This window comes from Mobula hypostoma, chromosome 19, assembly GCF_963921235.1.
Source record: "Mobula hypostoma chromosome 19, sMobHyp1.1, whole genome shotgun sequence".
NCBI classification, from domain to species: Eukaryota; Metazoa; Chordata; class Chondrichthyes; order Myliobatiformes; family Myliobatidae; genus Mobula; species Mobula hypostoma.
The window spans coordinates 57,429,284-57,445,216 of record NC_086115.1 but is presented as its reverse complement, the minus strand read 5'-3'; the positions used below and the strand labels follow the sequence as shown (position 1 = coordinate 57,445,216).

The window sequence follows — 15,933 nt, the reverse complement described above, 5'->3', positions numbered from 1 at the left end:
GAGGCTCTTCTAGTCCATTTTAAATGCTGGCATTAAACTGTTCCCTGTTAGTAAAACAGATCACACTGCATGCTGTATCCTTCAATGTTATCAGAGCACTTGCTTCCAATGTTTACAGATATGCTGTATGAAATGTGTCCTACACTTTATGCTGATTGCCCTGATCAATCAGATTCTTCCTCCAAACTATTCTTGTAAACTTCTGTTGGTTCAAGATGCTTACCCGTCGGCCAAGAATCTGATTGATTGCCGCACTCTCCTTCAGCGTACACTCCGCTACCACTTTTGCTCTCATTTCCTTCATGTACAACATGAATGCGTTCAGAGGCTTCTTTATGTGTGGCTTTTTCTTTTCCTCTTCTTTTTTGGTGTCCTGATGATGTTTTCTGAGGAAATGTGTACAATTACCAACTACCTCAGTGAAGTAAAGTGGTCATTTCTCTTCTGAAAACACTACATGATTAACAACATTATCAAAATCAACAAAGAAAACTCTAAACCAACAGTGTATATTTCATAATTTTAAACAGACCTTCAATTTTTTAAGTTTCAGCTTAGCTTCACGTAAAAATAAAGTGAGCTTTAGACAAGTCAAGATTACTTAGCTATATACCATCAACCGAGACAACATTTCTCCGGTCCGGAATGTAAAGCAGAGTACTACATGTAACACACAATAGCTCAGGAAAGTGCAAGAGTTATATCTACACATGAATTATGCATAAATAAAGTGCATTAATTAAATATTGTAGGGATGTAATAAATTAATTGCTGACACGTTGAATGTGATGTGGCAGAGAGTACGGACAAAAAAGACTTACGAGTTATTGAGGGATCCGATGTCACTCTGGGAAGACTCCTGTTTAACAGTTGGTGTGACTATAGCCGGATGGGGAATTCCCGTTGTATGTAAACTGTGGTGCGGAGGAACCATGTGTGGGGGGAACCTACCAGAGAGAAAACTGTGTAAATCAACAGAACAGAAATGAATGAACGGAAGGGATGGACACACATTTGATATACAAACAAAATCATATGCAATTATAAGCTGTCACTATCACCTCTATGTCATTACTGACACTAAGATCACTCCATTACAAAACTGGTTGTCTTTAAGTACACAACATTGAAGGGTGTAGAATTTTATAAAAATACAATTTTCTTGCAGTATTGCTACCAAGCTCATCAGAAATGAGCTTTGTAGGGCTACTTTGTGTTATGTTTTATAACTTCAAAACATTAAACTATTTCAAGGAAACACGAGTCCAAGAAATGTGGGTGTAACTTTGTCTTTCAGTGAGGTGTGCACGTATCATACGGTCACATGATGACGTATGCAATTAGTGTATTTTTATATATAACCAGTCATAAATTATTTAAATGAACAAGAATGCTTAATTAAACAATATACATAAACAAGATTACCCAAATATTATTGAAATAATAAACATACTCCACTTTGGAATTATTTTTGCATGCAGCCAAACAATTTTTCTTAAATTTGTCCCATCTTACATTTAATCAAATTAGAATCTTGATTTTTCAGTCTGAATTTGTACTACATCAACTTCATCCCCACCCATCACATATTACACCAGCATAATGACTTTCTGTTACCATAATAATGTATTCACTGCTCGTACTAAAACAGCAAATTGATAGTGGAGCAAATGTGTTTGTCCGAATACACACCATGCAAAATGTGACGGTGTTAGCTGAAGGGCACAAATTTCTTATTCCTAGAGTGAAATATTATCAAGGTGAGCAGCAGAAAAAAAAACCATTTACTGATAGCATGCAAACATAAGATGGTAGACAGGTGAAGCATTTTATAGGGCGCTAGAGCTTTCAAAATCTCAAGCCTATTATTCTTCATCCGATGAAGTGGCTCCATTTATTTCATTACCTGAAGAGACTTATGAGGGCTCATAAGTTAATGGACACTATAAAATGTCAATCTATCATAAGGTGATTACTTCCACACTACCTATAAAATAGTTGAAATTTGTTTTAGCTGTTGCATTATTTAATAGGTATATCTGAATGAGGATATGATAAATAACATTTCATGTTTGGTATAAATGAGTTATATAGATAGAACTACATAATTCTGAAGGAATATATAAATAATATTTTCCATTGTAAAAACTGAAAATTCTAAACAGTTAATTATGAAAAAATCCTGACTGCTTTTATGGCTTCAAGCCAGAATATAATGATGTGCATAAACTTGCAGGCCATGTTACGAACAAACTCATTTTTGTTCCCCGGTGTCTCTGGGGCTTCTATCACGTTCACTCTCACTTTATTTCACTGTTGACATGTTTCTGTTAACTGCATGTCATCTGCCTGACTTCGTTTTATGTGCGAGCTGTGGGATGCTTTTGCTCCCCCTTGCAAAAAAAAACAGCCTCTTTGAGTTGCAGCCAGTTTGTCATTATTCCCCCTCCTCTCCCTGTGCAGTTGTTATCTCTCATCTTTTCCAAGCTCAATTTTCCCGAGCTTTCTGAACCACCGCAAACCCACATTATGGTTTATACATGATGCTGATCCCTTTGAAGGCGGCACATTTCAGAGCAGGCCCTAGTCAGGAGAAGCACCTTCAGCCAATTTACCAGGCTGAGGGGGCCTGAAGCTCTAACATCTCAATCTAACAAGGTCACAGGGGTGGCACAAGTGAGTGTCAGCTTTTGCTGTTTAATTGCCAGTCTATGCCTCTCTGCTGTGTTTAAAGTATAATGACCCATCACTTAATTCCAAGAAATCACTGCCCTGCTGCTGGTTGGAATAAATATCAAAAGGTGTGCTCTGGCAGGGCATGGAGACTACATTTCCTATGGATGTCATACGAATAATACAGACGTGTTCTTCCATCACCCGACTACCGCACAAATGCCTTTTCTTCTTTTTCTTCCCCCTTATATCGGAATAACTAATATGCGGCCCTATAGGAAAAAAAACTAAGTTGCTTTAACGATTGCCTTCACAAGTGTGAGGATCGCATTCTTTCACTGCTAACCTGGCCCCTATTTGTGGGGAGGAGAGAGAGAGTGTGTGTGTGTGTGTGTGTGTGTGTGTGTGTCTGTGTGTGTCTGTATGTATGTATGTATGTATGTGTATAAGGGGGAGATCAAAAGAGATACAACCCAAAATCAGCAACATCATTCGAGACACAAACCCTATGCCTTCCTCTTTTGCTTTTGTGATGCACACCTTCTGCCCTCACAGCTCCCGCCTTACCTGCCAGGAACACAAACGTAACAACGGAGGTTTTTGGACATTTCTAACACATCCTTTTTTCATAACGTAGGTTTCCTGGTGAAGAGCCTCGGCCCCAAACGTCGGCTGTTTACTCATTTCCACGGATACTGCCTGACCTGCTGAGTTCCTGTGGTGTTTCGTGTGTGTTTCCAGCATCTGCAGAATCTCTCGAGTTTACATTCTTCTTTACTCTATTCCACTAAAGTGGGGCCGCACAGTAATGTAGTGTTCAACACAACACCTGACAGTACAGATGACTGGGATTCAATTCCCGCTGCTGTCTGTAAGGGATTTCTCCCCGTCACTGCGTGCATTTCCTTCGCGTGCTCTGATTTCCTCCCACAGTCCAAAAACATTCATTGTAAACTGTCCTGTGATCAGGCTAGGGTTAAATCAGTGGGCAGTTATGTGGTGTGGCTCCGAGGGCCGGAAGGCTCCACTCCATGCTGCGTCTCATTAAATAAATAAATAGAAATATTTTTATTTAGCAATACAGTGCGGAGTAGGGACTACCAGCCCTTTGAGCCATGCTGCCCAACAGCTCCCAATTTATGTTGACCTAATCACCTAATTGACAATGACCAATTAACCTCCCAGATACGTCTCTCGAGTGTGGGAGGAAACCAGAGCAGCCGGGAAAACCCAGGGAGGACGCACAGAGACTCCCTATGGAACAGTGCAGAAATTGAACTCCAAACTCTGGAACGCCCCAAGCTGTAATAGTGTCGTGCAAACCACCAGGCTACCGTGAAGCCCAGTAGTTATACTGCTGAACAACTACATTTTATTTTTTGTTTAAAGGCCTTAATTTGTCCTGCCCCTATTAAATGCTCTGCTTTCACAGACAGATCTACTCGGTCTCCAGAGATGGCAACCCTTGCTAATAATCTATGCTAATTTAATTAACAACTACCATCAAAATGCATTAGCTCTTTCAGCCTATCAGGAAAGTCTAAACCTCCACCAATTAAATTAGCTGAACTCTAAATCAGATGAACAGAAAATAAACCCATCATTAGGAGCAATTAGTGATTGCTTAAATACTGTGTCATCGAGTAGTTTGTAAATATACTTGTAGCCACTGGGAAATTAGCTGGTACCATATTAATTGGGGCTGTGTGTATGCAGTCAAAGCCCCCTATCAAAACAGTAGCTTTCAGAATGCTGAACAGCACTGATGCGTCGCTGTTTACCACTTTCTTGTTTACTGTTGTTTGTGTTTATTGTATGTGCGCGGACATTAACATTGTACAGAGTGATGAGACCTGGTGTGTTGCAAACTTCAATATATACAGATTTTATTCACCATGGCAGCTACATCAGCTAGTTAAAATTAGACACAGATTTACAATGCCTCATTACTTTTTTATGTCTCCTTCAGTATTGCTAAATACCTATTTAAATTTTACACAGCTGGCACAATTAATCTTGTTAAAATTATTGCGTTTTTCCATTACGATGGCCTCATTATTGCCACAATATAGTTTACCAATTCTATAATTATATCGAAGCTTGCAGGCATAATTTGTTGTCAGTATTTAGGCTCCATACACCAGCACTGAATGTTCTCAGCTGCACAGTTTAATGATACAAGCCTAGAAGTTTTGTGTTGATTTTTTTTTTGTGTTTAGGATCTAAAGAGCAGCCACAGGAAGCAATAATCAAAAGGGGTAAAGGGAACGAGTGCAAGAGGGATAGATTCAATGCGAGTCCAAATACATGTGGTGGCTCAGTATAAAAGAAATTCAAGAATACACTGCTGCAGTTACCAATTATAAAGGCCTAGAAGTCCCTTGGATTTACTAATCTTTGAAAATCACACTTAATATCAGACCATGAGGAAACAGTGAGTGAAAGTTTACCAATTGCTCTCATGGACAATGTGCACATTCAGTAATGAGATGAGCTAGGTATTGGGTAGTGCCATTTTCACTACTGCCCCCTCTATTACGCCAGCAACCTTGCAGCTTCCTTAGCACCTGTTAGGTTTTTACGAGGCCAAGTTGCTAGCTTGACGCTCAACCCAGCACAAATGGAAAGCGTGCAAGGGGCCAGCCGGATTTGAACCTGGGACCATTTGCCTCGAAGTCTGGCGCTGAAACCACTACACCACCGGCCAGCTTATATAGTATCAATATGGGGGTCTAATTCATATAATTTGATTTTAGCCCCAAAAGAAAGCTAAAAATACAACTAGTGAGCTGGCTGAGGGGGAATACTCTGTACACAATTTACAGAATACTATTGGCTTTGTTGCAACAAAGCTTTGACCTTTAGTTGATGAGACAGCCAATTGATATACAGATTGTGTGAGAATAAGTGTGTGCTTATGTATCGTGATGACAATACACCTTTAAGAGCATGCTGTCTTATTAGATCTGCTTTGAATAATTCTGCCCGTTCCACTTGCTACCTCCTTGGGTAGCTCCAGGTGTATAGGAACACAATGCATAAGGTCAGGACTAGTGTGCTACTAATCAGCTACACAGTACAGAATAATCGAGGACATGAAAAGATGGCCAAATGGATAGTTCCAAACCTAATTTAATTTCTATTCTAATCTTTCAATAATTGAATTGACAGTTAGAATGCATTGGTACAGCCATAGCCAAGGACATGAAATAGCTTTTAACAGCTTGCTTCCATAATGGAGCAGCTTCCAAAGGAAGTGGCTGATTCTGATTAGGCTGGAAACAGCTGTGAAGTCACATGACAGCTTGCTTCCAGAACGAGAAACCAACTACGTACACTCAAAACTCTGTGCAGTTCAAAAGCTGCAGTGGGTCTGGTTACATGCACGACACGGTGGAACGGTAGCGTAGTCGTTAGCACAACGCTTTATAGTATCAGTGGGAATTGACCCCAGTTCAATTCCCACTGCTGCCTGTAAGCAGTTTTGGATGTGACCGCGTGAATTTCCTCCGGGTGCTCGGATTTCCTCCCACAGTCCAAAAACGTACCTGTTGGTAGGTTAATTGGCCATTGCAAATTGTCCTGTATTAGTATGTGGGTTGCTGAGTGGTGTGGGTTAAAGGGTGGGAAAGGCTGTATCTCAATCCTAAATGATATTGTTGTTCTGTTCCATTGTGCCTCTGAGTGAAAACCACCCAAGGAAGCAGGGGTAACATCGTGTCTAAAAGGGCAGGTACCACATCCAAGAAAGCACACGTGCTCCCTTACTTACACACTGCCTGTGCCTTAACATTGGCCGGTAAAAGTACTTCCACACCAGTAAAAATGGCAGGAGTTAGTTAAACCGAACATGTAATTTAAGAGCAGACCCATGCCAAAATGAATCATGTGATGAAGTCATTGTGAAAACTGACATTCTGTGGCTGGTAGTAAGTTTATAGCCAATCTACAATGAATTCCTCCGCTCTGGGGACAAATCAATGGCGCAGCCTAAAAATGAATGCTTTTAGTCTTAAAACTTGCCGTTGCAAATCAGAAACACAACAAAGATAGGTCAGTGACTTAACTCGATTCTCAATTAGAAATATTACATTTTTATTTCACATTCACTTGTAATATTTTATTTTGCTGCTTTTGCAATCTGATTTGTCCTCTGCCAAAAGTGAACATTCGGGATAACTCAAAACTGTTTCCCGTTGTGGCTCCTGTCCCTGCAGCTTACCCTTTACCGGAATTTCCTTACTGCAGCAACAGGTAGGTTCACTAAAGTTTCCGGTTCGGGTTAACTGCACATTTCTCTGAAGTGAAGTGCCATCTTATATGCACAAGGCCAATGCAATCACTGGTTTACTCGAGACAACTAAAGTAGCCAAGAGTGTTGCAGGCAGGAAACTCACTTAAGAATTTGGAAAAGATTGTGATTATGAAGAGTAGTTGTGATGGTTATATTCAGAACCGTGCAAAAGCCTTGGACACATACCGTACAATAGCTAAGGTGCCTAAGACTTTTGCACAGTACTGTATGCTATGTCTTTCCTGTTACCAAATAACACTTAACACTACTGAGCTAAGTACTCTCATTTCTGTATCCCAACCACCTTCATACATACAAAGGCCTTAGGCATCCTAGCTATACATATGTGCTTAAGACTTTTGCACAGTATTGCAGTCATTTTATGTATTACACTATACTACTGCTGCAAAAACAGCAAATTTCATGACACACGTGAGCGATAATAAACCCGGTTCTGATCTGGGTCTCGATTGTGGACTGAGAGTGGGAAGGGGACAGAGAAAGGGGAATCGTAGTTGGGAAAAGGGGAAGGGAGGATGGAGGGAGCAGGAAGCACCAGAGAGACATTCTATAATTATCAATAAACCGATTGTTAGGAAACAAATTACCTTGCCTGGTGTTTCAGGGCTGTGTGTGTCACCACCACCCACCCCACCCCTGGCATCCCTTCTCTGCCACCTGTCCTACATCCCTCCTGCAATGCTCCATCCTCACCATTCCCAGCATCCTGTGCACCTGCTAGATTTTGGAACTTGCTCTCCGCTCCATATTGACAAATACAGAACCGTGCAAAGGTCTCAGGCCTAGCCTAATGTATGTGCTTAAGACTTTTGCACAGTACTGTATGTGACTGAGCTCACAGTCTTCTATGTCGTAATTTAGAGATCAGTCTGGCTCCCTATATTGTGAATACGGCATTTTTCCACATTACTCTGCGCTATGCGTCCAAAGAAAGTATCGGTAACACTAACACTGAACCAGTAGACATTGCAATTGGCTGGCTGTTTCAGATAAGCAAATGCTTAGTTTTAAAATTAAAGAATATCTCAGTAACTGGTCATCAGGTGGCTTTTGAACAAACAGCTTCCATAGACTAGCAGAAGATAATACTCTGTCTGAAGCCAGTGACTGTGTTGAAAATTAAGATAAATTTGTTAACCCCAACTACAACCGAGCAACTAAGTGTTGGTAGGCAAAAATAACTCAGTATTTTAAAACTTAATTTAGTATTTACTTTCTACATTTTTTTGTGTTAGAACAATTATTTATTGATCCCAACTCTGTGCTGTTGGTAATTTGTATGGGCAAAATTATAGTTTATGAAAAAGCAGGAACAAGATCTCAAGCTGAGGTAAGAGTTTAAGGCCTATCCACTGCTGCACTTCAGACTCCTGTGTCCCTGAAAGGATCATTTTAGGTTAAGCCACCCAGTCTGGACATGGGAGGATACAAAATGTTGTGGTGGGTAATTGCGGAGAGTAATATTTAACTTGAATTGTGCAATGCACTAGATAAGGTGCTACCAAGATCTAAAAGAAAACAGGCATTCAAGGCATCCAAATGTTTACTGAGTGGAACTAATCACTGTAAATTCTGTTTCCCCTCCCCTCACCCAAGTGCCCAAAGGCCAAACAGGTCCTTGTTTGGACCACCAGTCTAATGAAGTGTTGGCCAACAGCTGCCATAAATTGTCGCCTACTTTTGGATATCAAAGCCTATGGCGTGAATGCACACTGTTAAAGTGCCTGAACATCGCTGCCAATTGGCTCCATAGAAAGAGCTGTACGCCTCCAAGTGGAAGAGCGGATTTTTTTCTCAGTAATTCGATGTTAACCTGTGATGCAAGAATGAAGATTATTGCTCTCTGAACTGACTTAGTGTGGCTCTAGTAGCAATAAGTGACTCTGCCCACTGGGTATAATAAATATTAACTGCATTTTGCTGCCTGAAAGTACTAAAAGATTGTCCCTCGGGCTCCAACATTGATGTAAAGTGTGCAATAATTGTGGCATGCTCCTCACACTTCCACCTTCCCTTGGGGACAATATTTTACCACTCAGTCAATATTTGTGTACATTATAAATGAACTGGTCTCAAAGGCTCCATTCCAACGGCGTCACTTGCAGGTTCATTTATGGCATTTAGTTACGGAATGGTATTCAGCTTGCTCGTTCACGATAAGATCAATGTAAATGCCAGACGGCAAACCTTCATTCAGAAAAAAAGGACACAAAGTGTCCTCATTCAATGAAAACAAATGGCCAACACTGATGTAAAACAAAAGAGGCTGTTGAGAAAATGGTTGGAAGGTTATTGGCTTAACAAAAAAAATCTGATTGTCACCAGACCAAAAAGTACCCACCTTGACATGGAAGCATTGACAGTGAGGGCAGTAGGGTAAGGGTGCCGAAATCCCCCTGTTGTGATTGGGTAAACAGGTTGACCTTGCCTGAAAAGAAAAAGGGAAAAAAAATAACTGGAAACTTCTGCTGTTGTGAGCTCGCTCTCATTTGAACCAGAACAAAAAAAAATGTTGTTGATTGCACAGCCAGGATCAAAGGACGTAAATAAAGAACAATTTTAATGTGCTAAATCTGATAGAACCAGCTAATTAAATTTTATAACCTCTGCTAATGTCAACAGAGACCTTCTCCCCAAGCTAAAACTAGGTGTTTTGTTGTGATAATTAAAGAAGAAGCAGCATTTGCTTTAATGGAGCCATCACAATAATTGAGGGCTACAGATCCAAAGGAAAACAATAATGAATGTAAATTTATACCAAAATAAAATACATCAAATCAAAGAGCCGCTGTTCTGCTTTGGGCCTCTTTTGGTATTTAGAACTCAGTAAGAAAACATTAAATTAACAGTCCTTAATTTGTAGCCTTTTGTCATAGTAACCAGTGTTGACAGGAGTTGCCAAGGGAGAAGCCCAAATAAATATGTGGGTACCCAGTAGCCAATCACAGCTCATTACAATAATTGGACAACACAGTAACATACAAAATTCTACAAGAATTAAAAGGAATAAAAAGAAAAAAGAAATGGAACTGCTTACTGTGGTACTAACCATCCTAGTGGATGGGGGATTTGGCCAACGGTACCAGGTGAGAGTGGGTAGTAGGGAGAAATGTCTGACGGATGCGGGGGTCTAGGAATTCCTAGAAATAAATGCAGAAACAGAAGTTTACTCTCAAAAGTGAAGGATACAAAAAAAGTTCCTAACATAGTTATGTCTAGATATGCCATTGTCCATTTAATTTCCTCTTGCCAACTGTTAAAATTAATGCAAGCCAAGCCTTCAACAACCTGGGTTTTACACCTTACTTGTAATGGCTCAACATTTAAAAATAATTTTGGCAACTTTTACTAAATATTAAGATCAGAGACCATTTATATCTGTGCCTCAGTAACTTAACAATTAGAATATACGGTAAAATGCATTTACATAATTCCTATACGTATTTGATATGTAGTGAGTGACCAGCCCTTTCAATATTGTGGGTAAACTCTCACACAAATCTGAATTAAAGAGTTTTCCCATAAAACACTGTAGTTTCATTTGATCCTTTCCATGGCATTTAGCTCTTGAAATCCTCTGTAGGAATTCATTCAGCACTTTTGCAAATTGTATCAAAAATTTGTTCTTTTAATACCTCTTGTAGTATGGACATGCTAGCCCCATTCTAAATCTGATCACTCTCATAAGAAGTGGTGGGGGGGGGGGGGTGGTTTCATCATCTCCAGCTCATCATACAGAACATATGCTGAGTTGCTGACAACCCAGCCAAGGAATTGGATTTCAACTTTTTTGTCACACTTAAAGGTGCTCAATTTGCCATGACATCAAAAACATGTTAAAAGTTGCTAAATCTGGATATTTATTTACTTATTGAGATACAGCACAGAATAGGCCCTTCTCGCCCTTCAATCTGCACCACCCAGAAACCCCCGATTTAATCTCAGCCCAATCACGGGACAATTTTACATTGACCAATTAACCTACCAACCTGTACATCTTTGGACTGTGGGAGGAAACCAGCGCACCCGGAGGAAACCCACGCAGTCAAAGGGACAACATACTGACACCTTACAGGCAGTGGTGGGAATAAAAAATTGCTTTCATGGTTTTCTCCCACTAGATGCCAAATAACACACACACATCGATGGCCACTCAGAGGGGAGGAGGCAAAAGACAAGGATGGCAGTGGTGGGGGGGGGTGTGGAGGGCTAAAACAGAGTAGTTTTGGACAGAGCCCATTCCTACTCTGCGCTGTCCAGTCAGAATTAAATTCATGTCCCATCAGGGACTTTTTGGTACAGTTCCTGACCACATACTCATGGTTTACAGTAAATGGACAACAAAAGTCAGGTTTCTCATCAATCTGAGCTCTATTAGGGAGTCTGAAATAAGTGCTGTGTAGATCATTACACACAAGATAGATGACAGGGAAATTACACTAGGAGAGGATAAACTTCCCAATTCAATTCCCCAAAGTAATTGTTTTGTTCCTAATCCACTTTCTCAGCTCCTATTCCTGTTGATTGTATGTAACATTTAGTTTCAAAATGTGCGGTAGTCCATAACAATCCTCAAATCACTGAGATCTTTGCTTTTCTCCTCCACAGCCTGGATTGATGCATGTTCCGTCCCCATTCATACTCTGGCAACCTCAAACCTCATAGCCCCCATATCTTATCTGCTTGGTAGTAGGTCCTATATGCAACACAAACAGCAATGCTTCTACATGATTTGGCAACCTATTCCCTTTTCCCAGTAATCTTTGCTGCTAATTTGAAAGGGAAAAAAAAACACCCTTTCATTAGACCATTTAATACCCTTATCTTATTAAGAGTCAACCTCTGCCCACCATTAGTGCATTTATCAAGGCCATTTAACGTGTGATGCACACAAAAAAACAGAGCTGAAGAATTCACAACTACTATTGTCCAGGTGACCTCACAACATTACAATCAGTTATATTTTATAAAGCACCTCAACAAAACATCAAGAAGCAGTATCTTATCTCACAGCTGGGCACATTCCAGTTTTCCACTCTCAAAAACAAATTAAATCAATTCACATACGGATTCCACAATTATCAATTAGACATCCTCTGGATCCATCATTCTTCTCCTTCTTGTCTCCTACCGTCGCAAACCATCTTTCAAGTTTAATTTCACTTACTATCTTCCTTTCCCTCACTCCCACCTCATACCTCCAGCCCCTCTACCTCATTGAGGAAAGGGCATCAATTTGAAGTGTTAAATCAGTTTCACCCTCCACAACCCTGCCTGACATGCTGTGCTTTTTCAGTATTTTCAGTTTTAATCTCGTATTTCTAGACAGCAACATAGTGTTTTTAGAAATACCTGACAGAACATACTGGAAACAGATAGCAGATGAAAAAGCATCATTGAAGAAGAACCAGAGTTACCACACCAGCCAAGAGACCTTTCCTGTTGATTCTTTCCAGCATCTACCATTTTTATTTCAGATTTCTAACACCCACAATATATTTTATTAGCAGATACATTAAGTGAATTTTGTCTCTACTAGAGGCACTCCCTCCCTCCGCCAGCCTGCAGGTCATCCTTGGGCGAGGTGCAGAGCCTCCCCGATCAGGGTTATGTGAAGCCATGGGAGCAGGTGGTAGGTGGTTGTACGAGCAGCCGGACATATCACAAGGCCTGGTTACGCGAGCACTGACGCCAGGCAGACAATGGCTGGGGTCACCCGTCCTGTAAAGACGCTGCCCAGAAGACGGCAGAGGCAAACCACTTCTGTTAAAAAAAAAATTGCCAAGAGTAATCATGGTCAAAGACCATGATCACCCACGTCATACGACATGGCACAACGAACGAATGAACATAAAGTTGCTTTTCTGATCATTTCTCCAAGTGAAATGACAAGACGATGATTACGAGGCACCAGACTAAAGTTCAAAGTAAATTTTATTATCAAAGTACATACACGTCACCATATACAACCCAAGTTTCATTTTCTTGCAAGCACACTCAATATATAACAAGAAACACAGTGGGATCCATGCAGCCTGCAGATGGACAAACAAGTTGTGCAAATACGAAAAGAAAGAAAAGATAAGCATTAAATATCGAGAACATGAGATGAAAAGTCCTTGAAAGCGAGTCCATAGGTTGAGGTAGCAGTTCAGTGATGGGGAAAGTGAGGTTGAGTGAAGTTACCCATGCTGGTTCAAGCTCCTGATGGTTGAGGGGTGATAACTGTTCCTGAAGCTGGTGGTGTGAGTCCTGAGGCTCCTGTACCTTCTTCCTGATGGCAGCCATGAGAAGAGAGCATGACTCAATGGAGGTCCTTGAAGACGGATACTGCTTTCCTGTGACAACATTTCATGTAGATGTGCTCAATGGTGGGGAGGGCTTTACCTGTGATGGACTGGGCCGTATCCACTGCAGACAGACATGTGAAATAACTGGGCAATCACACAGAGGCGTCAAACTAAATGCCTCAGCGACAGCCAGGCAATACAACCAAGTTACCAACAATTGATATCCTGCAGAATATCTCATGTCTGGACTATGTAGAACTTTGAACATCAGTGAAAACACTTCATAGTTCACAATGAAGGACACAACGATGGTCAACAAACACAAGAGATTTAGACCACAAGACCTGGGAGAATTAGGCCATTCAGCCAATCAAGTCTGCTCTGCCATTCCATCATGGCTGATCCCAGATCCCACTCAACTCCACACACCTGCCTTCTCCCCATATCCTCTGATGCCCTGACTGATCAAAAAACTATCAACTTTTGCCCTAAATATATGCACGGATTTGGCCTTCAGTGCAGTCTGTGATAGAGCATTCCACAGGTTCAACCACTTAGGTTAAAAAAAAAATTCCTCCTTACCTCTGTCCTAAAAGTTCGCCCCTCAATTTTGAGGCTGTGCCCTCTAGTTCTGGATACCCCCACCAGAGGAAACATCCTCTCACATCCAGTCCTTTCACCATTCGATAGGTAATGTTGGGACCCAGAAAGTCAGGCAAGAAAACTAGGACTACAAATTTAATGGATGATTAGCCCTATTCTAAATGCCATACCATAAAGTATTTCCCTAGTTATCTCACTACTGAATCAATTTTATCACGTTACAAAGCGATTCTCTCAAAGTCCTTGAACTCTGTTGTATTATTGAGGGCCTAAAGTACCTTACTGCAGTTCTGATACCAATTTGACAGATTATGTACTATAGAGCATCAATTTTTTAATCTCATATATTGTATGTTGTGCAGACTGCACATTGTATTCCATGAAGCAACTTGATTCACTACGAGGCTGTTTCTGCCCCCAAATAAATCGCAGTGCATAAGTAAAGGGTCAACTAGAGACAATAAACCACGTATTCCCCACAAACAATCCAGCATCCTCCTCCTCTTGCCTGGTGTTATTAAGCAACACAGTTTGTAACACAATAATGTTCACCTGGGTGCAGCCAGGGCACTCAAGGCCACATGAGGCCAGAATAAATGTTCGAAATTCAATTCGACAGCCCCTGTGCAGTGTTAATTATTGATATGAAAACGGTTAGGGCACTTATTTATCATGCAGGCAGAAAATGGCTTAATTAGTTGCAACAAACGACGGCTTCCTTCTCTAGACTTTTTATTTAAAGGCACGATATACATTTTATAATGACTCCACAGTAACGGCCCACAATTTACTATGATTTTTTTTTCCTTCTGATAGCCAGCTTGGAGTTGATTTTTTTTAAAAAGGCGCAGTAAGAAATTAGATAAGCAGCATTAATGTAGGCAAGGTTGGGGGGAAAAGAAAAGCTAGCAAGCAGGAAAATGCATCATAAACTCAAGCGGGAAGGTTTTAACTCGATTAGAGCAGCTTCCTCCATGGCCCAGGGGAGCTATTGACACTTCCTGTGATATTGAGTCACAGGCAATCGCATTGAAATTTCTAGTCTAGCCTTTCTTTCAGGGGAATGATGGACGTGTGCTGTAAGTTCGTCTGATTGTTTGTTCGTTAATTTACTGATACAGTACAGCAGGGGTCCCCAACCTTCCACGCACCACAGACCGGTTTGATATTGACAGTATTCTTGCAGACCTCGCGTGCGTTCAAGTTCAGAGGGTGTAACAGGGAATGAGGAAAGGTGCAGCTGACTCATATCGGTTCATGTCGCCAAATCATATCATTCCCTCGCGGCCCGGTGGTTGGGGACCACTGCAATAGGTCCTCTTGGGCCTTTGAGCCGCACCATCCAGCAACCCACAACTCCGATTTAACTCTAGCCTAGTAACAGGACAACTTACAAATGACTAGTTAACCTACTAACCAGCATGTCTGTGGACTGTGGGAGGAAACTGGAACAGGCATTCCACGGGGAGGACATACAAAGACCTCTTACGGAGGTCGCTAAGATTGATCTCCGAACCCTGACTCCCTGTAACAGCGCCGTGCTAACCGTGTCCTCAAGGTCCCACTGTGGGGTTGTGCTCAGCGGCCACCATTGTGGCTGGTGGTAAAAGTGAAAAACAGACGAAAAGGATCAGCCTCAATTGTGGCACCCTCCTAATTTAACCTACTGCCATCTGCACGGAGAAGGAATGATTGTTTGAGCACAGTATTCTCTGGCTGTGGATACTCATGTAACTAAAAAGGGTAAAGATGAGGAAAATATAAATGAACCCAAAGTGGACAGTGACAAGCTGAGGCAGTCCTTTGCCATATAATGCTCTTGGCTTATATTCTGTGGGTAGACATCTTATCCCCTTGTGCACATAATTCAAATTCCAGGGCAGCTGAACTTATGGAGTTGTCACATGCCTTCTAAACTGATATGATTCATAGGGCAGAGAAAGGTAGGACCCATGGTAGTAAAGCTGTTAGCACAATGATATTCCAGCTCCGGGTGCCAGAATTCAGAGTTCAATTCTGGCATCTACCGGAAGCAAATTTGTACATTCCTAC

The 15,933-nt window shown here is 41.2% G+C and overlaps 1 protein-coding gene across 32 annotated transcripts in view; it reads right to left on the bottom strand.

Annotated features, from left to right (window-relative positions):
- Nucleotides 1-15,933, bottom strand: part of tcf7l2 (transcription factor 7 like 2) — a 192,187-nt gene that overhangs the window by 11,064 nt on the left and 165,190 nt on the right. For 21 of the 32 annotated variants that reach the window (XM_063071951.1, XM_063071958.1, XM_063071959.1 and 18 more), the window contains 4 exons: nucleotides 10,026-10,128; nucleotides 9,330-9,416; nucleotides 822-962; nucleotides 224-386 (listed from right to left, as the gene is read on the bottom strand). In XM_063071951.1, the coding sequence (XP_062928021.1) occupies nucleotides 224-386; nucleotides 822-962; nucleotides 9,330-9,416; nucleotides 10,026-10,128 (494 nt within the window). The remainder of the gene's footprint in view (nucleotides 1-223; nucleotides 387-821; nucleotides 963-9,329; nucleotides 9,417-10,025; nucleotides 10,129-15,933) is intronic. The other 11 variants (XM_063071952.1, XM_063071974.1, XM_063071947.1 and 8 more) reach the window with 3 other exon arrangements.